The sequence below is a fragment of the Bos grunniens genome, chromosome 24 (genome assembly GCF_055505025.1).
Source record: "Bos grunniens cultivar Pamir isolate PY7600 chromosome 24, Bosgru_T2T1.0, whole genome shotgun sequence".
NCBI lineage: Eukaryota > Metazoa > Chordata > Mammalia > Artiodactyla > Bovidae > Bos > Bos grunniens.
In genome coordinates, this window is record NC_141188.1 from 41,489,837 (window position 1) to 41,515,940 (window position 26,104).

General features: G+C 41.8%; 1 protein-coding gene across 3 annotated transcripts in view; it reads left to right on the forward strand.

The window, feature by feature from the left end:
• Positions 1-26,104, forward strand: part of ARHGAP28 (Rho GTPase activating protein 28) — a 139,406-nt gene that overhangs the window by 84,631 nt on the left and 28,671 nt on the right. For all 3 annotated transcript variants that reach the window (XM_086372348.1, XM_086372350.1, XM_086372349.1), the window contains exons 3-11: positions 134-351; positions 6,132-6,224; positions 9,877-9,969; positions 15,430-15,519; positions 19,868-19,952; positions 22,368-22,510; positions 22,967-23,132; positions 23,231-23,322; positions 25,992-26,069. In XM_086372348.1, the coding sequence (XP_086228474.1) occupies positions 134-351; positions 6,132-6,224; positions 9,877-9,969; positions 15,430-15,519; positions 19,868-19,952; positions 22,368-22,510; positions 22,967-23,132; positions 23,231-23,322; positions 25,992-26,069 (1,058 nt within the window). The remainder of the gene's footprint in view (positions 1-133; positions 352-6,131; positions 6,225-9,876; positions 9,970-15,429; positions 15,520-19,867; positions 19,953-22,367; positions 22,511-22,966; positions 23,133-23,230; positions 23,323-25,991; positions 26,070-26,104) is intronic.

Sequence of the window (26,104 nt, forward strand, 5' to 3'; positions counted from 1 at the left end):
CTCAGGGTCCAGGATGGTCTTATTAATATTGTTTACTGATATTTCTTATTCACTGATGTGTACAGACTTACAGATATACACATCATCCAATCCCAGAATATTCTCACCTTCTTTTGGCAACTTCGTTTTACAGAAGGAGAACTTGAAGCAGAGTGGTTGCAAGATGTTGGTTTATCAACCCTGATCTCGGGTGATGAGGAGGAAGATGGCAAAGCCTTGCTCTCTACTTTGACTCGAACCCAGGCAGCTGCAGTGAAGAAGAGATACAATACTTACACACAAACCTTGAGGAAAAAGAACAAGCAGTCTGTCAGGGATGTCAGAGACATCTTCGGAACCAGCGAATCTCCTGTAAGTAATGGACAGGGCTCGAAAGGTATGATTAGGGGAGCAGAGGAGAATATGGAAAAAATATCAGGAAAGTTCATAGTCATCCTCTAGCTTTAAAAGAGAAAACTGAAGCAGATAGCACCATGCAAGATTTTATAAACTTAAGTGACTATTTCTTATTCCCCATGCAGCAGGTTCCCTGCACACAAAATTTATTCCCTTTTGAAGCTGGAGGATAAGTTCTTTGGTAATGGAGCACATCTTTGTGGATGGGTTCCAGGGAGCCTTTACTTAAATCTGAGTGCTGACTGGAAGCTCTGTGGACAGGCAACACACTCCTGAAGAAGTGGGCCCAAGTCTCATGAGCATGTCTGGGTGGTTTGCTTTAACTGGGGGTGGGAATGGGAGAGTGGTTAGGGTACCCTTTATGTTCAAAGAAATTAAAATGGTAAAAAGTGAGATACAGCATTAATCAAGTGAGCCAGAGAATGATTCAAAAAACATCAGGGGAGCCTCACATGTTTTCTGAGCCATGGCTGGTTGAAATTCCACCTCACCCTTGGCAGTTCCTGGGCCACAGTTTTACTTGCAAGGCTGTGAGTCACGTCTTCCTATTTCTGCAGTCGTTTCAGTGCTAGCTCTGATCTACTTCATTCATCCATTTATTGCATCATTGATGCAAGAGATAATTAATGGATACGTCCTCTGCAATTCTTTGTTTAAAAAATATTTCTTTGTTACTTATTTTTGGCTCTGTTGGGTCTGAGTCACAGCATGTAACTCTGAGTTGCAGTGCATGGCCTTCTTCTCTAGCTGAGGCGCACGGGGCTCAGTAGTTGCGGCTCATGGGCTTAATTGCCCCATAGTATGTGGGATTTTAGTTTCCCACCCAGGGATCGAACCCACCTTCCCTGCTTTAGAAGGTGGATTCTTAACCCCTGGACCACTAGGGAAGTCCCTCTGTGCAATTTTTATATCACGTTCTATGCAGAAGGATTCATGGACCTAAGATTCATATATAGGAAAAGGGAACTTTATATTCCGCTGCAGGCACAGATAAAGTTGACTAAGGCCAGTTAGTTAATCACTTTGATTTAGGTTTCTTTTCTGCTTAATTGTGATCTCAATAATGACATAAATTAAAACATCAAGGATATTGGGTCAGTTCAGTTCAGTTCAGTCGCTCAGTCATGTCCGACTCTTTGAGACCCCATGAATCACAGCACACCAGGCCTCCCTGTTCATCACCAATTCCCAGAGTTCACTCAAACTCATGTGCATCGAGTCGGCGATGCCATCCAGCCATCTCATCCTCTGTCATACCCTTCTCCTCCTGCCCTAAATCCCTCCCAGCATCACAGTCTTTTCCAGTGAGAGATCCCTAGTCTTTCCCATTCTGTTGTTTTCCTCTATTTGTTTGCATTGATCGCTGAGGAAGGCTTTCTTATCTCTCCTTGCTATTCTTTGGAACTCTGCATTCAGATGCTTATATCTTTCCTTTACTCCTTTGGTTTTCACTTCTCTTCTTTTCACATCTATTTGTAAGGCATCCTCAGACAGCCATTTTGCTTTTTTGCATTTCTTGCCATCTCCTGTTTGAGCACTTCCAATTTGCCTTGATTCATGGACCTAACATTCCAGGTTCCTATGTAATATTGCTCTTTACAGCATCAAACCTTGCTTCTATCACCAGTCACATCCTCAATTGGGTATTGTTTTTGCTTTGGCTCCATCCTTTCATTCTTTCTGGAGTTATCTCTCCAGTGATCTTCAGTAGCATATTGGGCACCTACTGACCTGGGGAGTTCCCCTTTCAGTATCCTATCATTTTGCCTTTTCATACTGTTCATGGGGTTCTCAAGGCAAGAATACTGAAGTGGTTTGCCATTCCTTTCTCCAGTGGACCACATTCTGTCAGACTTCTCCACCATGACCCACCCGTCTTGGGTGGCACCACAGTTATGGCTTAGTTTCATTGAGTTAGACAAGGCTGTGGTCTGTGTGATTAGATTTACTAGTTTTCCTGTGATTATGGTTTCAGTGTGTCTGCCCTCTGATGCCCTCTCGCAACACCTACCATCTTACTTGGGTTTCTCTTACCTTGGACGTGGGGTATCTCTTCAGGGCTGTTCCAGCAAAGCTCAGCTGCTGCTCCTTACCTTGGATGAGGGGTATCTCCTCACCGCCGCCCCTCCTGACCTTGAACGTGGAGTAGCTCCTCTCTGCCCTCCGAGAAGCCACTGCTCCTTGGACGTGGGGTTGCTCCTCTCAGCTGCCGCCCCTGACCTTGAGTGAGGGGTAGCTCCTCTTGGACACGCTTCTGCGCAGTCCGTCACAGCTGGCGCACTTCTGCGCGGATACTGGGTAGCTGACGTAAATGAAAACAGTCTCTAATTTGAGTTACTTTAGGTTGTGTGTCAGTCAGGTCTTCTCTTAGATACATTAACCAGAGTCGGGTGTTGCCAGAGCAGCTCACGTCTACAGTTAAGCCTTGCCTGTGTGTTTACAACATCCCAGAAGAATCCTGGCCTTTAGACCTGTCTTTGTTGTTGTTGTTGAGTCTCTCAGTCACGTCCAACTCTTTGCAACCCCATAGACTGCAGCACGCCAGGCTTCCCTGTCCTTCACTATCTCCTGGAGTTTGTTCAAACTTATGTCCATTGAGTTGTTGAGGCCATCCAACCATTTCATCTTCTGTCATTCCTTTTTGCTCCGGCCGTCAATCTTTCCCAGCATCAGGGTCTTTTCCAATGAGTTAGGTCTTCACGTCAGGTGGCCAAAGTATTGGAGCTTCAGCATCAGTCCTTCCAATGAATATTCAGGGTTGATTTCCTTTAGGATTGAATGGTTTGATCTTCTTGCTGTCCAAGGGAACCTCAAGAATCTTCTCCAGCACCACAGTTGGAAAGCATCAGTTCTTTGGCACTCAGCCTTCTTTATCCAACTCTTAGAACGGTCTAAAGTAGTGGAAACGACCCATTTCTGTGCTCTCCAGTGTGATAGCCCCAGCCACATGTGGCATCAGCACTTGAAACGTAGTTAGTTGTAAGTAAGGAATGAAAATTTTAACTGTTTAATCATAATTGATTTAAACCTAAATTGTCACATATGGCTTATAGCCAGTATATTGATCACAGTTCTAGAATCTTCTGCCATGTATAATGAGTTATAGCATTCTGAGTTCTGTTCTGTTTGAACTTTCAGCCTGGTTGAAACCTGTGTCTTCCTAGAAGGTGAGATTGTCCTCAGCTGGAACTGGGTACAGGCAATGCCTACAACTTGAGGCCAGGCTCCATACACACAAGTCCTGGACTAGATGCCTATCAAAGGAAAGGTTTGCCCTTCGGGTTTAAATTTCCAGCGTCATTTTCCAATTATCGCCCAGATCATCTTGAGCGAGTACTAAGAACTTGGCCCACATGCATTCTTTCCCCATTTCTGTTTCTGGCTACTTTAGACTAAGATTTTTTGTTTTCCCTTGCTGTTGTTATTCAGTCGTGTCTGACTGTTTGTGACCCCATGGACTACAGCACGCCAGGCTCCCCTGTCCTTCACCATCTCCCAGAGTTTGCTCCAGTTCATGTCCCTTGAGTTGGTTGTGGTATCTGACCATCTCATCTTCTGCTGCCCCCTTCTCCTTTTGCCTTCATCCTTTCCCAGCATCAGGGTCTTTTCCAGTGAGTTTGCTGTTCGCATCAGGTGGCCAAAGTATTGGAGTTTCAGCATCAGTCCTTCCAGTGAATATTCAGGGTTGATTTCCTTGAGGATTGACTGGTTCGATCATGCAGTCCAAGGGACTCTCAAGAGTCTTCTGCAGCATCGGAGTTCAAAAGCACCAATTCGTCTTCCCTGGCAAACTGCAAAATATAGAAGTGTCTGTAGCTTCTCTTGAATCCCCCAGCTACTCAAGAAAAATGCATAACTAGCCTTTCTAGGTTTCCTAAAACTTTTCACTATAGCCACATAGAAACAGTGCTTCTCCTTTCACTTGGACCCTGAAGGAAAGTATAATGTGGGCACTTTCCCACTGGGGCTTAAGTGTTATGAACAGTCTTATTTTTCCATAGCATGTAAGTGCAGTAAACTGTTCAATATTTAACTCCAGCAAAGGCAGAGAGATGACTACATTCCTGGTGGGTCAGGGGAGTGGCCTGGGGCCTTCCTCCTGTGCACTTCCCTCGTCTCTCCACCCAGTCTTACTGCTGGAGGTCCAGCTTTAGAGACGATGGGGAGTGAGGCAGGCCGAGTGGTCGCAGGTGGAAGAAGATGGTCAGTCTGTCACCACGGGGACAGTTAAGTTGAATCCTGAATACATTTAGCTGCTGCTTGCTCTTCTCCTAAACAGCTGTTGTCTTCTGAATTAGGTGATGCCTTCCTGCTCATTAAATTTTCATCCTGGAGATGTGCTTTTTCTCAATCAGCATTGACCTTCCACACATTTTTCTCTTGTACCTTTTTTTTAGGCCCAAGTTTTTCTCTACCCTTATCAAACCATTCTTGCTTGCTTTTTATCTTCCGGGAACATCCAGCAATTTCTGTTCTGCTAATGGAAATGTTTCGTGGTTTCTAGATCTACTCGTTGAGAAAAGTATCTCTGACATGTTGAGTAATTTGCAAGAGCAGGAGAATATGTCATCTTGATCCAAGTTTCTTATGTCAATTTCTCAGTAGTATGTGTTTCTTCCAAAAAATGTGTTTTTTTTTTCCTTATTATAAAAGTGATACACAGTCTTTAATGGAAATTTAGAAAATATGGACAAACAAGGAAAAACAGGAGTATTTCTATGGGCCCAAATAAAATTTTGTGATTTAATTGACTAGTCAATAAATATAATTTTCAGTGAAATTCTATTCTAAAAGACTATTTAAGCCTTGTTTTAGTAGAACTCTTATATACTAAATCACAGATACAAAGTCAGCCTTTGGATACATAGTGCAAGATCTCAAATCCATTTCATCATGAGCCCAAACAGAATTTTTCTAATATTCAGAAGCTGTGAATCAGATATTACGTCCAGTAATACATTTCACTGAGCAAAATAGTCAACTGAATCTATTTTCAATTTCATAATTGATAAACAGTTAAAAGTGGGACTAACTCACAATTAACTGTATAAATATAGGCATAGAGTCCTTTTTTAAAAACAAACATGATTATATCACATATATATGCTTGACTGCATGGCACAGAAAACCCAAGAGTTATACAAGTACAAATGAGGAAACTGAAAGGTGTTCCTTAGCTTTAGCATAGATCCAGCTTCCTTCCGTCTTGTATTGTGTCTTTCATGAATGGCCTTCATCCTTCTGCTTACCGAGGGGGCAGGGCCACTCCTGACAACCACATCCTTGTTCCTGGCAGCTCCGGGTACTTGTACCTCCTGACTGTCTCTGACTTCAATTTCCCAGAAATCTTACTTGGTAGAATTCCAGTTACCTCTCATGGTCTGGAAACATTATATCATCACTCTTAGCTACTAGAGAGCCTGGGAAATTAATACTTTCTAATTGTACACAAACATTCCTGAAAAAAAAAAAAAAAGACCCTATTAAGGAAGACAGGCAACTGGGTTTGGGGCCGGCGGTTGATTTACAGTGTCTTCCGCAGAGACCAGTGTCTGTCGCTGCACCTGGTGTGTGGTGAGGTCCCACATGCAGTGCTGGGTGCACAGGCAGTCGTATCTGGGTGTCTCACCATGTCTGGATGAACGTGCACACTGTTTGCATAATGCGTGATTAAATGCATAGTGACCCCTGGGAGAACATGCCTGAGTAAAAATGCACTCTGTTTTTCTCAATAGCCAGATGAGTTTTGCTGTGTCCCAGCTCCTCTTCTGGATGTGAGCCCGGATGAAGAAAGGATGCCAACGGTCCCTTGCAGAAATGGTCAGCTGGTAAGACAAAGAAAGGGGTGCTCCCCTGCAGAAATGGTCAGCTGGTAAGACAGAGAGGGGTGCGAGTGCCCCGAGGTGAGGAGAAGTGGTTACTTCAAGGCAACCTGGAAAATTTTAAGGGAAAAAAAAAAAAAAAACTTGTAACAAGGAAGAAAAAAGGGTCTCAGACTCAGGAATGAATAATTAAATAGTTAAACTCACAAACAACGACGTGGCCTCCTTGTACCTACAGTGAGAAAAACAACCACAGCTGCGGCTGCCGGGAGTCAGGACTGGGGGAGGCCGTCAGCTGAGCCATTGTTCTCTCTGCTGAGTGCACAGTGGAAAATTTCAGGCTACCTTCCTTGAATCCTTCAGAATTAATTTAATTCTCACCATAAGAAATATTTTGACATTTCAGTTATTTTCTAAATGTAAATCTGTCATGGGGACACGGCACTGCAGCCTCTGGAATGTGTCACAGTAAGTGGGAAAAACACACAATCTTGCACAGGAGGTAAATGCGCTTCACTAGAGCCCACCTCGCCCAGGTTAGTAGAGAGTTTCAGAGTGCTGATTGGAGTTCAGAACTGCCACTGAGGCTATTTTAGCAAAAGGGAAGACTCTCAAGCTGTGGTCTGTACCTCCTGGTGTGAGGCTGGATCCTCTTACTGAGCACACCCTTCACCCTGAGAAGGACATGGGTTACTGACATCTGTCTCCATGTGGCCTCCTGGCAGCAAAAATCTACAGGGAGAGACTTGCTTCTCTGATGCTTCTATGTCTCCTTCTCCTTAGCCCTTTATTTTCCTCCCCAGCAAAGGGAGAGGGGTTCGGTGTCGGTCGAGGAGTGGCACGTGTACCATTCTTGATCTGATGAAGATGATGGTGACGATGATGTTTAGATTCTCTGCAGTTTCCTTTGCCCTTACGTGTGTCTGATGTAGGGCACGCTGTCCGCACTTTACAGACCAGCCCCTTGTCCCTTCCAGATTATCTCCATTTTCCCTTATCTTCTGTTCATTTCTTGCATTAAATTCACAAAGCTTTAAGTTGTCTCTCACATTCCCCATGTCTTTTTGTCCATTTGTTCTGTATGGTAGCAGATTTTGTCCACATCATCCTGTGGAAACCTATTTATAATTTTTGTAAAGAGTGGTTATAATTGGGTCCCTATTGATTTTTAAACTCAGAAATCATCCTCTTAATTCATAAGAACTCCTGCTTTTTGCACTGATTTACCCTTTCTTGTTATAGGTAGTCCTGACTGATGATTGAAGTAATCTCTCAAATCTCTCTGAGACTGTTACATCATCATAAGCCTTTTTCTCTGCCCTCGATTATCTCTTTCTCCCAGAAAGTTTATCATTATCTGTATACTTCCTTTTTTCCCCAAAATGTTGGTTTTTCTCCGTGGCTAACTTTTTTATAGTGTTGATTTTTCTCCAGTGACTGATGATCCTTGGTGATTGGCTGGATTGCCTACTTAGTGACTTTTAGGACATGTCTTTGCTGTATGCTTTCTCTACCATTATATAGATGTTTTCCCAAAGAACTCTTTATTGACTAAGAGGGCTGACTTTGGGTCCTTTGTAAGTCAGTAAGGTGTGTGAACAGTCTGTGAAGGGACGTTATTTTAACAGCATACATGGATGAGTCTGTGCATGTGTGTATGTGTAGACGTGTAAGCATACACAAATACATGCATGCACACACCTTCAGTGTCAAAGGGAAAGTAACAGATGACATCATTCCCAGATAAAATTCATGTTTTCCTTTTACTTTCCCACACATATCTTTCATGAAGGTCCAGAGTGACCTGATCTTGAGGTCTGTCATGGTCCCAACGCTCGGCATCCAGAAGGCTTTCCTCGGGTTTATGCCTGGCTTCTGCCTGCTGCTCAGTGTAAAGGGGGCTGTCAGGAGGTCTTTGGCCCCTTTACTGAGGAAACGCCTCACACTGAATTTTCCTAGCTGTCACCCTGGAGCCTCTTGTCCTGTGTCATTATCAGTCTAAGTTTGGTTGTTCATTTGTCTGTTTTTTGTGGATTTGCCCTTTCCTTGCCAGCAGTGTTGTCTTATGCTCTTCTTGGGCTGAGGATTTCTCTATGATTATGAAGCAAATTATTTTTTACTTTCCAGGAATTTCTAACAATTGTTCATCTGTTAGGAGAGTACTTTGTTGGTTTTCAGTGCCCTTTGGAGCTGTTCTTATAAAAATACGCCCTTTCTCTATTGGGAGTGGTTCACTCTGTTTTCCATGCTGACCTAAGTTTTCTTGTACCGCTTTTTAGCATTGTTTCCACTTCCAAAGAGACGTGTATTCTTCACATGAATAGCATACATACACACGGGGGAAAAGTTAGAAAATATGGAAAAAGAAGTTTCTAATGGCTTATGTGAAAGTTTATTTCATTAATACCCAGCATGTTTAATTTTGCAAAGCATTGTTTTAATCATGGATAGAATATTTGCATCTTATTTTGGGAAATTTGCCATTATATCACAAATGCTGCTAAAAAATCTTAGGGCATATACACAAAGCCTACAGAGCAGTGCATTACAGTCGGAATAGTCTCAAATACATTTGCTGCATAGTTGCATAGTTAAAAATCAGAGCCTTTCCAAATCTCAGAGAATGGGAATGAAATATTTGGCTCAGTCATGTGTGTTCGTGAGATAATCGGTCTAATGTTTTTCTAGTTTCATAATTGAAAGAGCACTGAATGCTCTTGCTTTTGATTTGTAAATCATTCCAAAATATAGTCATAAAGTCTGACTTTTAAGTAGCGTAGTTTTATCAGTAAGCTTCCTGACTTAGACAATTAGAGGTTTGTTTTCCTTACAAAATAAGGACTCTGAGGCTGGTATGACTAATACCTCTCTCATGGACCTACCAGTTTTTTAATCTTTGCATTGTGCTCCATGCAGGCTAATATTTAATGCTGAGGGAATTCTGGGCATCACATGTGTCATGTCCACGTCCTGGAAGAAGCATCAGTCAGCTTGATTCCGTCCACGTCAGCAAGAGAACACTAGCCTTCCCAGCTGTTCCTCCCTAGTAGCATTTTAACCAAAATCACACTGGACCGAACCATCACAGGATCACACTTAGTCCTCATAGACAGACACACAGCATCCTACAGCAAGGTCGTGATATTCGTATGTTAGAGGAGAAAAGAAAAGCGAGTTTTGGCAGGCAGGTAGTGATGTCTGTTTTGAGACTCATTTCTGTCCCAGTGCACGACACTTACGAGGATCAGCATCCTTTCGGAAGAACTGGTGAATGCTCTTACCATTACATTTGAGTCCTTAACTCTGCATCTCCACAGGGCTGTGCCTTTAAACCGATTCGAGTGTAATGTGTAATTGAGTAAACCATCACACTGGGAAAGATGTGCATGCGTGCTAAGTCACTTCAGTCGTGTCCACCTCTTTGCGACCCTATGGACTGTAGCCCTCCGGGCTCCTCTGTCCATGGGGATTCTCTGGGCAAGAATACTGGAGTGGGTTGCCATGCCTTCCTCCAGCGGATCTTCTCAACCCAGGGATCGAACCCACCTCTGTTAAGTCTCCTCCATTGGCAGGCAGCTTCTTTATCACTTGCCCCACCTGGGAAGCCCTTATTGGGAAAGACATGCCTGGATAAAAGTGACTTCACTTCTCTCCTTAGCCAGGTGATACCTGTGACAGCCACGCTAGCGAGCTGGATGGCGCCCGGGAGGGGAAAGCGCTGCCAGGAATCATCAAAGCCAGCGGCCCCTTGGTAAGTGATGGGGAGGACGGGGTGGGGATGAGACGGCAGCCAGTCCTTCAAGACAACCAAACGAAACCTCACCACAGGGCGGCATAATTAAGGTAGCTGGACAAGCACAGCTGTCAGCATGCCGGTCTGCCTTTATTCGGAGGAAGCCATTCAGCATGAAGTGAACCAAGTTTAATAGTTATAGCCACAAATAACTACATGCTCTATTAAAACAGACACAAAACCAAACAACCAGTGACGGTAGGCATTTCTTTATGACGGATTTAGTCCCTTTACATTTTTCTCTTATTTTAAAATATTCTCCTATGAGTGTTGGTTCCACTGGGTCCCAGGTCCACTGGATACGGATGTCAAGTCATGGGACAGCAGCACGTGTTTCCACCCTGCACCTTACTTCTGAGTGCAATCTTCACCCCAGGCGTCCAGGGCTCCCTTCCCTCCCTCACCACCTGCATTTCCCCAGAGCCACTCTCCACTCCCCACTTACCTGGAGCAGACATCAGGCAAGCCCTGGGAGAAGGATCCAGCATCTGTCAGTTTATAGACAAGGAAGGTTGCTTTATTCATGGTTTAGCCAAACAGAGCCTTCTCTCACATCTGTTTTTATGTGCAGTTCTATCCTGAGCTATCTTTTCTCTCCCTTGGTGAAATGTATATACGTCATCTTTTCTTTACTGTTTCCATCCTCATATTCCTTAGGGGAGGGAATGCTGAATCCCAGAAGGTTCCCTCCTCCCTGCTGAGACAGTATTGGTGGTGTGACTTTTTTTTTTCAGTTATGTTTGTTGATGCTACTAGGTTTTAGGAAAGAAAGGTTTGGTCATCTGAAGAGTCCATATAATATTTTATGATTTTGTTAATGTCCAACGTGTTGGTTTTGCAATAAACTACCTACAATAAAGGAATTGTCTATTATAATATATATAACTGCCTATTGTCTATTATTATATGAGGTTGAGTCTTGACTCTAAATCATAAATGCCACTAAATCTAGGCCTTTACAAAAGATTTATTTACAAAAAGGCTTAAAACCCAATCTACAATCCTCACAAACTACAAATCATTCGTATAGATAAGAGAAAACATTTTCCTTATGTGTAGTTGACATAAATGAATTAGTCATTTGAGGTGTTAGTTAATTCAGAAGGCAAAGTAGTCAGTCTGGTTATTTCCAGTGCCTTAAGTAAAAATCAAATAGCTACATTTGCTATTGATTTATAATTCACTGCAAAATACAATCATACCATCTGTTAAAAATGATCATTTACATCTGTGTTTGCTTTATAGAAAAGAAAATCTAAGAAACTTTGATTTAAACAAGTAGGAGTTTGTTTTAATCACAAGCGACTAACGGTGGGCGAATCAAGCTGGTGCAGCTACAGGACAGTTCAGTGCCAACCTTGGAGTGAGCTTCTGACTTTTTTCTTCCATGCTACCACCATAGCATGTGGATTTAATCCTTAAATTCACAAGATGGTTAGCAAACACGTATTAGATGGCTCTTGCTTTGCTTGCATTGAATTTCAGTATCCTAAATTTTCTCTCACATTACTCTCTTTTGCTCAGATTTCTTCATCTTTATGCTCCAGGTTAGTAATTTTTTTCTTGGTCATGATTCTGTTATCTTGTTTAGCTTCTCTTACTCCTTATAAATTTCAGCAAACATATTCTTATTTCCCAAGAACAACTTTTTTCTTTGTGATTTACCCATCATGGTAGCTGTAGGTTCTTGATTCATAGCAGCTATAGACCCTTGAAGATAATTATATTATTTGTAAGGAATGGGATTATTTCTGCCTGTTTTTTACTGTTAAATATTTTTAAAACAAGTGCCTGCATTTTAGGTATATAATTCAGTTCATTTTGAGAAGTGTTTTTACCTGTGTAATCACAGCCAGTCAAAACAGAGAACATTCCAGTCACCCTAGACGTTTCTCTCAGACCTTTTCCCACCCACTGTCCTCTTTCTCCGGCAGAGGCCAACTCTGTTGGGATTAGTACACACTCTTGTGTCTGGCTTCTTGCACACAAAATAATTTTAAGATTCATCCACTTGTTGCATGCATTAGAAATTTAGTCCCTTTATCACTAACAGTAATCCATTGTGTAGATATACTGCTGTTGGTGTATCTTTTCACCTGATGATGGACATTTGGATTAGTTACACTTTTGATCCATTATGAATAATGCCTCCATGAACATTCATTTGTAACAGTAGAAAGGATATGTACTCTCGTTTCTCTTTGCCAAACACACAACATAATTCAGGTTGTTGGCCAACAAGCCACCCTTAGCCCCATCACCCTTAACTCTTAAATTCAGCAAGGAATAATTCAATAAATCAAAAATAACTGAATTCTGTCTTTTGGAGAAAGCTTCTATAGGCAGAAACACCAGCAACATAAACTCATTTCTTAATTTTTTATTGGCGTACAGTTGCTTTACAAGGAACTAATATCTAAATGTGTATTTTAAGCAAGTTATCCTGAGAAAATAAATTGGAATAAATAGCTTTTTTACTAAAAAACTACATAAATGTGTATTTTAAAGCAAGGATGTTGTCAACTAAAGCTTGGGCCTTGTGGGTGAGCTTATACAGAAAATTAAGACGACTATGTAGATTTCTTTTCAGTATCTTCAGTATCAACTAAGAAACAGATGTTTCGTTTTTCCCAGTTATTTCCCAAATGTAAACATCTTGTGTGGAGAACATGCTAGTTTCTGGAACGTGTAGCAGTAAGTGACACAAGCAGCGGAGTCTTGCCCAAGCGAGAGGACCATCTGATGAGGGAAGCGCATGCCTCCAGCGGGCCCTGCGGTGGGGAGGGAGGGACAGCAAGTGTCCCCTGGTTTACAGTGCAGGGAGAGCTTCTCCCCAAGACTATGCGTCCTGGGTGTTTCTTCCTGTCCAGATCCCCAGCCCCTCCCTCACACTATCCCTGTCAGAATCCTGTCACAGCAGGAGGGTAGGAGGACCCACCAAAGGGAAACAGAGCAGAAGGTGTTCAACAAAGTAGAAGATGCCAGCACACTCGCAGGGGACCACAGCCCCTGGGTCCGTAAAGTTCTTTGCAGTCACTGTGCAAGTCTTTATTGATTTTTGACTGATTACTGTAGGAAATTGCTGTATGTTTCCTCTGCAGCCGTGTAGATTGATTTTTTTAAAAGGCCAAAATTGTTGATTGTGTGTTTTTGAGAGTGATTGGGGTGTGCTTAACTTTAAAGGGGTAAAAGTGCATATAGGGTTCAGGTGGGTTAGTAAACACTCCCCAGATGCAAAACTAATGAAGGTCAAAGCTGATTTCATTTCTCCATCTCCCATCCATGTCTTGTGTGGTCTTCCAAGTTGCCTCTCTCTTAGACCCCTCCTTCCTCAGTATCCATGAGGGATGGGTTCCAGGACCCCCTAGAATACCAAAATCCAATGGTGCTCAAATCCCTTATATAAAATGATGTGGTGCTAGCATATGACCTATACGCACCTTCCCTAAACCATCTGTCAGATCAGATCAGTCGCTCAGTCGTGTCCGACTCTTTGCGACCCCATGAATTGCAGCACACCAGGCCTCCCTGTCCGTCACCAACTCCCGGAATTCACTGAGACATGTCCATCAAGTCAGTGATGCCATCCAGCCATCTCATCCTCTGTCGTCCCCTTCTCCTCCTGCCCCCAATCCCTCCCAGCATCAGAGTCTTTTCCAATGAGTCAACTCTTCGCATGAGGTGGCCAAAATACTGGAGTTTCAGCTTTAGCATCATTCCTTCCAAAGAAATCCCAGGGCTGATCTCCTTCAGAATGGACTGGTTGGATCTCCTTGCAGTCCAAGGGACTCTCAAGAGTCTTCTCCAACACCATCTCTAGATCACTTGTAATCCTTATTACAATGTACATGCTATATAAATGGTTACTGGCATGTGCAAAACTCAAGCTTTAGCTTTGGGGAGCTTTCTGGGTTTTTTGTTTTTTTCAAATATTTCAAACGTTATCTATCCATCTGGATTGGATGAATCTGCCAATGGAAAACCTGTGGAGACAGAGGGTCAAGTGTACTCAAACCAGGAGCCCACCCACCCCAAAGCAGTTCATTTTATTTAGACTGAATTTGGGGTTTTGTCCTCAGATTATATTTAGGGGCTGTCTATATTTTAAGGAATGATTGGCTGCTTCATCCCTGGTTTGTAAACAACTCTTGACTATCTGCCGGCAGCTCTTTCCTACCCTTTGTACATCGTGTTGTTTTTATCTTCCCTGTCTGAAAAATTTTCTTTTACGCTGCTTTCAGTTAGAGGTTTTGTTTTACCAACCAGTTCTGTTTGCTTTTCATCTAGAAATGTCTATCAGCTCTGGAATTCTTTGCTGGTTTCCAATGCTGTTAAAAACCTGTTCCTTTAAAATTTTTTTTCCCATCATTTTTAGTAATTTGGGGTGAGAGGGGAGCTGGATGATGGTGAGTTTGCCGTCGTGACTTAAATTTCTTGCGCTAGTTCTTGTGTTCTGTTTGTTCCTTTGAAGAAAAAAAAGAGCCCTTTGTTCATTTTTTAAAATAACACATACCATCCATAGAAAATTCAGAAAATATGGTCAATCAAGATGAGTGACCGTTTTTTAAAAGACAAAATATCATGTGTTTTCCTAAGTATCAAGTATATTTGATTTTGCAATGAAAGAAAAGAATATTCATGTCTTAAATTTCAGTAACACCACTGTACATTAAAGCAAAAATCTTCGGAGTTTATAAATGAAAAAGCATTTTGGTACTATTGCTACTGAATTCTAATCATTGCAAAAAAAAGTCTTAGAATATAGTAAAACAATAATAGGATAGACAAGTTTGTGTTTGGCTGCATGTAATAGGAAAGTAGGAGCTGCTTTGTTTCACGTGAGGATGATTACGAGGGATGCTCCAGGACTGACGGGGCAGCCACGTGATGCTCTCAGCACAGACCCACCCACATCTGGCCTCCAGCATCCTCTCTGGAGCCAGACACCTGCAGACCCTGTGAAGCCTGTAGCAGCTGACCCTCCTCTTTTCAGTCAGGAAACACTTACCTTTTCTGAAAACACTCTTGGTAAAATTACACTTAAATTACACCTCATTGCCCGCATTTGTCACATGGTCACTTTTAGCTGCAAAGAAGCCTGGAAATCAAATTCTTTGGTTTAACATCTAGCTCCCTGGAACAAAACTAAGATATTGTTCAGGAAGACAGAGTTTGTGGTAGATGATAGCAGGGTCTGCTGTAGGGGCCAGGGTCTGCCAGAAGGCCCGGCCTTCCGGTGGCTCACGGTGACGATCCCTGAGGGGCTGCTGCAGTTCCCCACCGCCCACCGCCCCCCACCGCAGTCACAGCTTTGTGTATTGCCACATGTATCTACATACATACACGTGGTGGAATACACACAAACATGATAGAAAGCATTTGCCTAAATAAGAACTGTGCTCTCATTTCTCCATTTAGCCAGATGGTGCTTCTCTCAACAGTAGTACCCTGTCAGATGGGTCCCAGGATGAAGAATGGAGTTTTACTGTTCCCAGGAGTGGCTCCATGGTAAGTCATCACCTGCCCAGACAGTTGCGTGTCAGGGAAAAATTGCAGGTTCAAGGCAATAAGAAGCAATTTCTGCAAACAGATGAAATGAACTTCAGCTAGCATTGTAAGGAAACCACAGCTGCCAGTGGACCCACCAACGTGGAATGAATGATTAGGAAGAAGGCAAATCAAAATACTGGGGAATGACTAGATCTCATTTTGAAAGAGGACTCCATGAATTAATGCCAATGCGATGTTCTTTACGAGGATCAAACATGGAGGAATTTGTTATTCTTTGATGTAAATATATAATCTGTAAAAACTGTTAGGTATAGTTTTATGCCAAGGCCTAGCATTATTGTAGCCATAATGCTTTGATTAATTTTTCAGTAGGTAGAGTCTGAGGGTTATATTCCTTTCAATCGACCATCTTGTATGAATTTGATAATGTATATTTGTTCTAGCAAAACATCCAGTTCAGTATATGTTGGTGTGTGTGTATGTGTGTATATAAATATATAGTTATATATAATATATTTATTTATTTAGGTGCATAATTTTAGCATTTTCTGTGCAGTATGGCTATTCTTTTTCTTCCTAAGATTTATGTCTTTTATGTCAATCAGAATGTAAATACTTGCCTGTGTGGTCAATATTTTTTTTTAAAGTCACTACCTTTAATTAAGCCTACTTTTTCTATTAAATTAATATAAATCATTAATTTATTTAATCTTAATTATTTTTTTCATTCATTCTTGGGTCGACTTGGACAAGTTTTCCTAGTCTCTTAGATTATAGACCTATTTCATTTATTTTTAAACTTTCTTACTTGCATTTAAGGTTAAGAAGTAATCTGAGTACTTTGGCTATTCTCGTGGTTTTTGGAATTTATTACTCTCACTGTCTTTAATATTTAGTTTATAATTTCAGATGTGATTCAGTATTTAATCTGCGATGTCATCGAATTGCCTTTAAATTCACATTTGGATAGATGTTGTAGTTGTTGTTTTTTAATTTCAAAGCTGATTGCATATTCGTCCATGAACGTGAGTTATTTAAGTTCATCTCTGGGGAATTTGGCACAAAGTGGTTACAAGAGGTGGATTTCTCCGTTCTGATCTCAGGTGCAGAAGAGGAATATGGTAGCCATGTTTTCTGTAATGACTCCAGCACAGGCAGCTTTAGTATCTAGAATTACAAAATGTAGATTCACACCATGAGAAAATACCCAGCAACCAGTCAGGACAGTGAGGAACATATTAGTTGATAAATTTCTCCTTTAAGTAAGGAACGTGAGAAATATTTGGTATGGTGATTCTTCAATGTGAAGGAAATATGCCATAGTCAAAGTCTAGTCTTAAGGGAACTCACATAGCTCAGTTGATAAAGAATTTGCCTGCAATGCAGGAGACCCGATTTCGATTCCTGGATCGGGAAAGATCCTCCTGGAGAAGAAAATGGCACCCCACTCCAGTAGTCTTGCCTGGAGAATCTCATGGACAGAGGAGCCCGGCAGGCCACAGCTCATGGGATCATAAGAGTTGGCCATGATTTAGCAACCAAACCATCAAGCAGATAGAGCTAACCTTCTACATCTTGGAATTTAAAATACTAATCCCTCAGCCTTGACTGTGATGTCCCAGTGTAGTAGGATTTGGGCAGCAGGGCGAGCCCTGATGGCTGCGTGTCTTTGCCTCTCTTAAACCAGCTGAGGCCCCAGTGGAAAAGTCTCATGGCTGGGATTGTAGGGAGATGGCAGGATCCATTATGGACAAGCCAGAGAAGTTTGTTTTAAGTGGGAGTGGCATATATGTTTGAAATACTTTAAAATCACTAGAGAGAAATTTTAAGATTCTAATACTAATATGTTTAATGAGTAAAGGGATGTTTTAAAAGTATGAATGAAAAAAAAAAAAACATGAATACCAAGCACTGAGCCTTTCCCTTCAATGTATTTCAAAACTCCTGGTCCCTTTATTGGCAGTGAGATCTTCCTTTTCATTTTCACCAAGTCATTCTCCTGCTTTAATACATAAGAAAAGAATGCTCTTCTGTTTGTTTTGTTCTGCTGTGTTTTAACCCTTATGAGTCTGAGTCTAAGCACCTTTACTTGGCTTTAACTCCTGGCAAATCAGGCTCTCCATTGATCCTCTCATGAAGCCGAAATGCTTCAGATTTCCATACCTGGAATTTATAATTCCATGCCTGGCCTGAATACTTTGCCCACCTCCCTGCCTTTGTAAGTCCTTTTCATCATTCCTTGAGTTCCAGCACACGATCAACAACCTCTTCAAAGAGACCTTTTGGGCAGCACCTCCTTGCTTTCCATTACTCTCCAGTAAACACTTGTATTTTAGTGTAGAAATTCACTCTTAGCAGTGGACTGTGTTTTAATAATGTTCCATAAATGTTACTCTCTTCTCATTATAAATAGCTGAAGAGCAAGGGTCACAATTTAAATTTCTTCTTCCCCCGGGAAAGTCCCAGAATCATTTACATTGCAAAGAGCGGGCCCTAGTTCAATACTGTAGGCTGGCTGGAGGCCATTTAAACCTAAGGAGCAGATGACACCTCCACTTTACAGATCATTAAATTGACATTTAGTCGTTTAAGCTTCCCAAGCCCAGCATGAATGTCGATTTTTTGGGAGCATTCTATAGATGAGTTATTTCAAAGTTTAATGAAGTATTGCTCTGTAGGAAAACTTAAGGAAACCACTGAAAAGTGTTCCACATCGTTGTGGGGTAATCTTTATTCTGTGGTGTTAGTTTTTAGAGCCACCAAATATATACTTGGGCATCTGTGTTAAAATAATTGGGTATGCCTTCGCATTCTGTTTACATAATAAGATATGTCATCTCTTTGGCACAAAGTAGGGAGAAGAGAAACAAAGTTCAGCATTCACGATTCCTTTGTGCAGTTTGTAGTGGTGGTGGTTTAGCCGCTAAGTCCTTTCTGACTTTCGTGACTCCATGGTCTGTAGCCCACCAGGATCCTCTGTCCATGGGATTTCCCAGGCAAGAACACTGGAGTGGGTTGCCATTTCCTTCTCCAGTTCACTTCATATTGCTGAATAAATATGAGAATAAAAGAAACAACACCAGGTTCTGGGGAAAAAAGAACAGACTTATGTATAAAGAGCGTATAAAGGATTCTTGATGGAGTAGCCAATTTTCACCCCCAACGTACTCATGGTTGATAACTTCCTCGTTAAAATTCATATTCGTAGAAATAGTGGAATTTGTGTAAAGTTTTAACTAGTACCCACCTCAAGGAGCCTGATGGGCTATATTCCTTGGGGTTGCAAGAGTCGGATACGACTTAGCAAGTAAACCGCCACCAGCATCCAATCTGAGTAGTAATGCCAAACTCTATGAAGAAAGATACCCAGCTTCCGATAACATTCCAGGGGAGTGCAGCAGTGTGGCAGGATCACAGTGAAGAAAATAGCAAATTAATTAAGAGAGGACACAACTAGAAAACATGCTGAACCCTTTGGTAGTCATTATCCCTCTGTGTTTTGTCGTGAAGAAGTTAACGTATTAGTGTATTAACAGTAGCTGACCCTCATACAGTAGTCACTGTGCATCAGATGTTGTCCCCTGTGATTTATAGTCATTTAAAATTCATAAAAACTTGTTGAAATATGTTATTTTATCATCTTCATTTAACAGACCAGGGAGACTAATAGAAAGTTCTGTAACTTGAAGTCATGTGAAGTGGAAGAGCCAGGATTAGAATCCAGGCAGCCTGGCTCCCGCATCCCTTCTATTAACCATCTAGTTATGTCATGACTTAGGGTTTATGACCAAAATGTATGACCAGCTGCATCAAGAATAACAAGTACAGGGACTGCCTGGCAGTCCAGTAGTTGAGACTTTGTCTTCCAATGCAGGGAGTGCGGGTTCGATCCCTGATCAGGGAACTGAGATCCCATGTGCCTCTCAGTCAAAAAAATAAATAAATAAAAACATAAAAACAGAAGCAGTGTTCTAACAAATTCAGTAAACACTTTAAAAATGGTCCACATCAAAAATTCTTTAAAAAGTCAGAATGATAACATAATCGTCAAACTATGTGATTGCAAGTTTTGTCATTTCTGCATGTTAGGAAACATATGCCAGTAAACACTTGAGGAGGCGTGGTCATTCTGACCTTGGCTTAGTTCTCTTGAGAAAACTGTGTGGGCTGTACAGGTCTGAACTGAGTGAGAAAACAGGAAAGCAGATGCCAGCCCTTCATGAAATCAAGAATTGCTTTTTGGTGAAGTAGTTCTAACGCACCGCCCAACATAAGTGAGGTTGAAGCGCAGGGTAGCCTGCATTCCTGGTGAACTGCTCTGTGTCCATCTTCCCTTGGTCCACAGTCCATCCTGGAGGCCATTCCAGACGTGCCAGTTCATTCCAACGTCGCGGCAGACCCTGGACGGTCGGCGCGGAACGCTGCAAGTGGTGAGTGACACAGCCTCCTCAGCCTGTGTGTCGTTTTGCTTTTGTGCCGACGCTCACTTCGGTGAGCAGTGGGTTTCTGAAGCAAAGTATACGTGTGTTTTTCTCCCCTTTCTGATTTCCGTCACCCTGGACCTCTGCTCCCTGTACCTCCAAACACCCCATCCTGTCACACCAGTAGTCACATTGCAAGCAGAATCGTTTCCACCTTGACGACCACTGTGTCATTTAGAAACTACTCACTCAGGCAGTGCCTTTGGTTTGGGGTCTCTTTTATAGCTGGATCTGCTGAACAGCATCAAGCAGGCCGGAAAGTAGACACCTTCTAAAAATCTCTAGTTATGCTCAAGTATGTGCAGCACCAGAGACACTTGTGATGTTTCCTTACAAAATAACAGGGTGAACTTTTAATGGGGCCTCCTCCACTTGAGAGCTGGGTGCTCTCCGTGGGTTCAGAGTGGAATCTCAAATCCTCCTTGTAGGAAATAGGTCCCCTTTAGGCCACAGTTTTGTGGTTCCCCAAAGGTGCCCCTAAAGATACACGCTCCTCTCAGGCACAACAGAGCTCCATACTTGGAGTGTTTGCTTCAAAATTCAAATAAGTTGAGGTGATGAAACGTTCTAACATTGATCGATGGTTGCACAATGCTGCAAATATGCTAAAAATCACTGACTATGCTCTTCAAATAAGTAATTGTTGGGCATGTGGATTACATTTAAATAAAACCGTTATCAAAACAAATTAAAGATAATGGATTTACATAAATTATCCCACATCATTCTGTTTGCTGCCGTGTTGTTACTCAGTTCGAATCGTACCACTGAGAGGTAAAAGTCCTCTTGGAGTAGTCCAGTGATTTGGCGCATCAGCCTGTACAATCACCACTGTCCAAAGAATCTGCCCATAGATCTTTAAGAATTTAGAGTCTTGGGACTCCCTGGTGGTCCAGTGGTTAAGAATCCACCTTGCAATGCAGTGGGTGCAGGTTTGACCCCTGGTCTAGAAACTAAGATCCCACATGCCACGTGCCACAGCGACTGCACTCGCACTCCGCAATGAAAGGTCCTGCATGCCACAAGTTGAGTCGACACAGCCAGATAAATATTTTAAAAAGAAGAACAAGTAGTTAGAGTCTTATCTAACAATTAACTGTTACTCTGATTTGAATGCAAGCCTCTGTATAATGTGTGAAAATTGTAATTTTGCCTTGTTACTTTCTGAATTCTTACTGTATCCATTTATTGTGTTTTAAATCAATATTATTTTTTAGAATTTTAGATCTGTTGATTTACATATTTCTCCACTAAACTTTTAATTGAGATAAACTAGGTCTTCTATTATTTCTATCTGTTGCTTCTTTTGTTCTATTTGGCTTTCTTTTAGTTACTGTTTATAGAAGGGGGTGGGCTTCCCAGGTCAGTGGTAAAGAATCTACCTGCCAATGGAGGAGATGCAGGTTCGATCCCCAGGTCAGGAAGATCCTCTGGAGAAGGAAATGGCAACCCACTCCAGTATTCTGGCTGGAAAATCCCATGGACAGAGGAGCCTAGTGGGCTGCAGTCCATGAGATTGCAAAGAGTTGGACAACGATTTAATATAGAAGAGGGTAAAGCTGATGAGTTCTTTTTTTGTCATCAAATAATTCTTTTCATGACACAGGAACAATTTTGCCAGGCAATAAAACAAGATGGCAAGCTAGACTCTCAGTCAAAAATCAGATTTAGGATTCCTCAAATGATTTCCCTTGCTTTTGGTAAGGAATCTATTGTCTTAATTTCAAACTTGAGAAAAACAGGTATAGGGGACAGGACTTGTCACCCATTCATCTTTGGAATATGCACCATCCAAGACCAGAAAACCAGGACAGAGTCACAGGAATCAGGATTAATTCACCTGAACAAATCTCAGTGAAGGGCAAACTGGATTGGAACAAATCTGAAGTGGCATAGTTCCACAGTTTGGGATAAAAACTCAAGAGGAATGAAAGTAGGCAGAACTTTTCTGTGGGACCTCCACCCTTCCTCCTTCTGCTTTAAGCTTTTGCTTCCCCAGTAGCAGCATTGAGTATGGAGAGACGTCATTGCATAAGAGTACATAGAAACATTCTGTTATGGACTTTCTAATAATCTAATAATCTTCAGTGCTTTTCATGAGACATTAACCTCTAAAATTAAAAAAAATCAGATTAAATAGGAAGTTCGCACAATGATTGTAGAAGCTTGTTCATATGGAAGTCTGATGACACTACATTAATTGTTTAACCAAGATGATTCTGAGTGAGTCTGATGCTTTTCCAGGGATGTAAACATTTCAACGTGCTTGTGGATTAACTCATCAATATTTTATGCTTATTTTACAGTCAATGGTATTGATCAATTAAATGGCATATTAAATATTCCACATCCTTTGTTCTTTAGATGATGAATATCTGGAAAAAAACATTCCGGTAGAAGCTGAAGAGCTGTCCTTTGAAGTATCATATTCAGAAAAGCTAACACAGGCTCCAAAAAGGAACAGATTTAAGAAGTTAGATTTTAAGAAAGAAGACTATGTTTTACCTGTAAGTAAAATGTGGAAATGGAGAATATAGCAATGGCATTGTCTTCAAAATGAGAGTAGGATTATTTGGCACTTACTGTGCATTTTGGATTTTTAAGGACATTTTTAATTACCTAAATTTGACATTTAAGATAGAATGGCTATTGTCTCAGCAAGCACGTGCAGTCAGTTTCAATAGGGGAATTAGCTGCACTCTGTACATCACAGTTGTGATGATGATATTATAATATATTTCAGGTGACTGTTTTGTGTTTGATTTAGTAGTTGTGATCATCAGAGGTTCTAACAGTCATATTCATGACCTTTCTATGACGCAGCATGCGCCTCAGATATCTTTTTATGTGAATAGCAAGCATGTCAGGCTGTACAGATTTGGAAGGTCCAGGTCTCCTTTGAATGAAGGTATAATAATTTTCCTTTGCCATAAAAAAATAAATATCCTCAATATGTATTTTAGAAATTTGTTGTTCAGAAAACCAGATTTGGCCTAACCAAAGCAGAAGATCTGTCTGCGGAAGACATGAAGAAAATCCGCCATCTCTCTCTGATTGAATTGACGGCCTTTTTTGATGCCTTTCGAATTCAGCTGAAAAGAAACAAAACAGAGAAAGTCAAAGGACGAGGTATTGAGACTTACTCTGACTCTAACATTTTGACACACGGGAATAAGACAGTGCTTTTCTGACTCTTTTTTTTCTCCCCCTTCTGTTTTACAATGAAGACAGTGGGATTTTTGGAGTTCCCCTCACAGTCCTGCTAGAAAATGACCGAAGGAAAGACTCTGGGGTCAAAGTTCCCCTTGTGTTACAAAAGGTGAGTTTGGTGTACATAACTGGGGAGTTCATAGAGCTCTGTGCTTGTAGTATGCTATTCGGAAACCCGCCGATGAATATTCTTAGATCTAAAGACACGAAGGCCCCTTTAGGACTCGGGTTTCTGTAACTCTCAGCTTCCCTCCTCGCATCCACGTGACATCTAAGGTGCCTGGGTGTGTTTGCCTTGCTAAGAACCTCTGTTGCATTGTCCAGCCAGAAAGCATCAGGTTATGGACACAGATGCTGTCACATGGCGTCCTTCTGTTACATTTGTTCCAATATTTTTAAAATATTTGTGTGTATGTATGTGTTTGTGTGTATATGATTATTCTCTCCTGGATAAAAGATAACTACTAATTACTAATAGTCCATTTATTAATCTTACAAGTATTTGCTGAGATACATCACAGGTTGGGTGTTTTGCGATGTGTGTGTATTACTATTTAAATGAATTTTCCAGACAAAGCTAAATAAAGTCTAGAAATCAGCTTATTCTGGTGGTGTTTTCAGAGTGCCTGGGAAAGTATATATTGCGACAAAGAAGATTTCTGGTTTAGGAAGTTGTGAAAATGATGTCTGAACAATACAGTTGTCTCAGTGACCCTCACTGGCAGATGGCTCATTTGCTTTTAAGCCCCACCTTTTATAGCCGACAATTTACTGTGGTTTATTCAATAGGGATATCCAGTAGTACAAGTAAAATTCCAAGCCCTAAATACAAATCTTGTTGAATTTTAAATTCTATTTTTTGAGTGTTTTTTTTTTTTAACTACACTCTGTGGCATGTGGGATCTTAGTTCCCTGACGAGGGATGAAACCTGCACCCTCCGCATTGAAAGCGTGGAGTCTTAACCATTGGACCTTCAGGGAAGTCCCTTAAATTCAGTTTTTAAATGATATGTGAAAATACTGACAGAGGACACATACTTTATTCACAACAGCACTTCTCTTTCCTGTCTTCCTCAGTTTGGGTACCAATACCTCAAACTGAGCTAGTCCTCCAGTCGGGTGACTGACTGGCCGCCCATAGGCGCAGGGAGGATAGCAAACGGGGTCCAGAGGATGCCAAGGCCCGTCCAGCGTGTGCATCCCCAGGGCGCCTCCCTCCACTGGGCCACATTTGATCTCTGTGTCCTGTCACATCTGACCATCACTGAGCCCCAGGAGGTCGCTATGGTCATCTCCTTTCTACTGGTGAGGCAACTGAGGCATCATAGGGTGAGATAACACGCCCAGAAACACACAGCCAGCAAGAGATAGATGCAAAGGAGAGCAAGTCCATGGTGACTCTAAGATTCCTTTCCATCCTTGGGTTGAACCATTATTGTGCCCTTTATCCTCTAGGAAGAGGACACAGTCTGAAGAAAATGCATAAAAATCTGACTGAGAAGATTCAACACACGTTTGTATTATTACGTAGGAACAGAAGCCTAGCCCACAGAAGGTGCACCGCATGCTGCCTGGTTCCTCTCACACTAACTCCTCAATAGAGGCTCATTCTGGGTACTGCTGAGGTTAGCGGTGCTCTTGTAAGACACTGGAGGTGGTTTTCTTCCACTCCTGGGGGTAGAGGCTTTTCTCAGGAAGAAGTCTCTTCTCCCTAAATACTTACATCTCTTCATACCTGCAGGAGCTGCCTTAGTTCCAGGCATCATCATTTCTCGAAGGGAAAATAGCAGAGACTCGGAATCCTGCTCTTGCTGTGTGAACATGGGCAAATCTTTACCCCTCCCATGCCTCAGTCTCTTCAGCTGTAGAATGGGGACACCACAGAATCATCATGAGGGTCACGTGCATTAATATATGTAAAGTGCTGAGAATGTTGTCTGACACGCTCTTAAGTGCACAGTGTTAGTGTTTATTATTATTTAATAGTGAAGCATCACCATTACCATGAGACAGATAAGCCTTTACAATTTCTAATTCCTTGGTCAGATTTTGAGAAGCCCTACAGTGTCTTGGGCTTCCCTGGTGGTACAGTGGAAAAGAACTCCGCTGCCTGTGCAGGTTAGATGCAACAGACATAGGCTCGATCCCTGGATCAGGAAGATCCCCTGGAGAAGGAAATGATAGCCCATTCCAGTGTTACTGCCTGGGAAAATTCCACGGACAGGGGTCGCAAAGAGTTGGACACAACTGGGCCTGCATGCATGCACAGTGTCTTAGCTAGAATAGTGTAACTAATGATAGTAATTTAGGGTCTTTTCTTACTGGTTGGTGACGCTGACTCAATGGACATGAGTTTGAGCAAGCTCTGGGAGTTGGTAATGGACAGGGAAGCCTGTTGTGGTGCAGTCCATGGGATTGCAAAGAGTCAGACACGACTGAGCAACTGAACTGGCTTACTGGTTGACCTGCAGAAAGATACAGTAATCAGATGTTAAAATATTTAAGGGGCAATGTGCTTTCGTGGTTAAGAACAGAGTTGGTGCGTCACTTTTAAGGATGACCCTGGGAAAGTGAAAAACAACCCTAAGTCTCTATTTCCTCATTTGCCAATCGGAGGCTAGTGTTGACCTCCTGGGGGCGTGTGAATGTTTAACTAGGCATTCAAGTACCTGGCATGTCTGTATGCTTGGTAATGTATCGTTTTCATCATCGTTGTTATTTTAAATGCTCATAATCATATGGAGGTATTTATTTCTGTCTTGTATCATTGCTTTCTAGTTCTTTGAGAAAGTTGAGGAATCGGGTCTGGAATCTGAAGGGATCTTTCGACTTTCAGGATGTACTGCCAAAGTCAAGGTACCAAACATTGTCTCTCTTCCTCGTTAGAGATC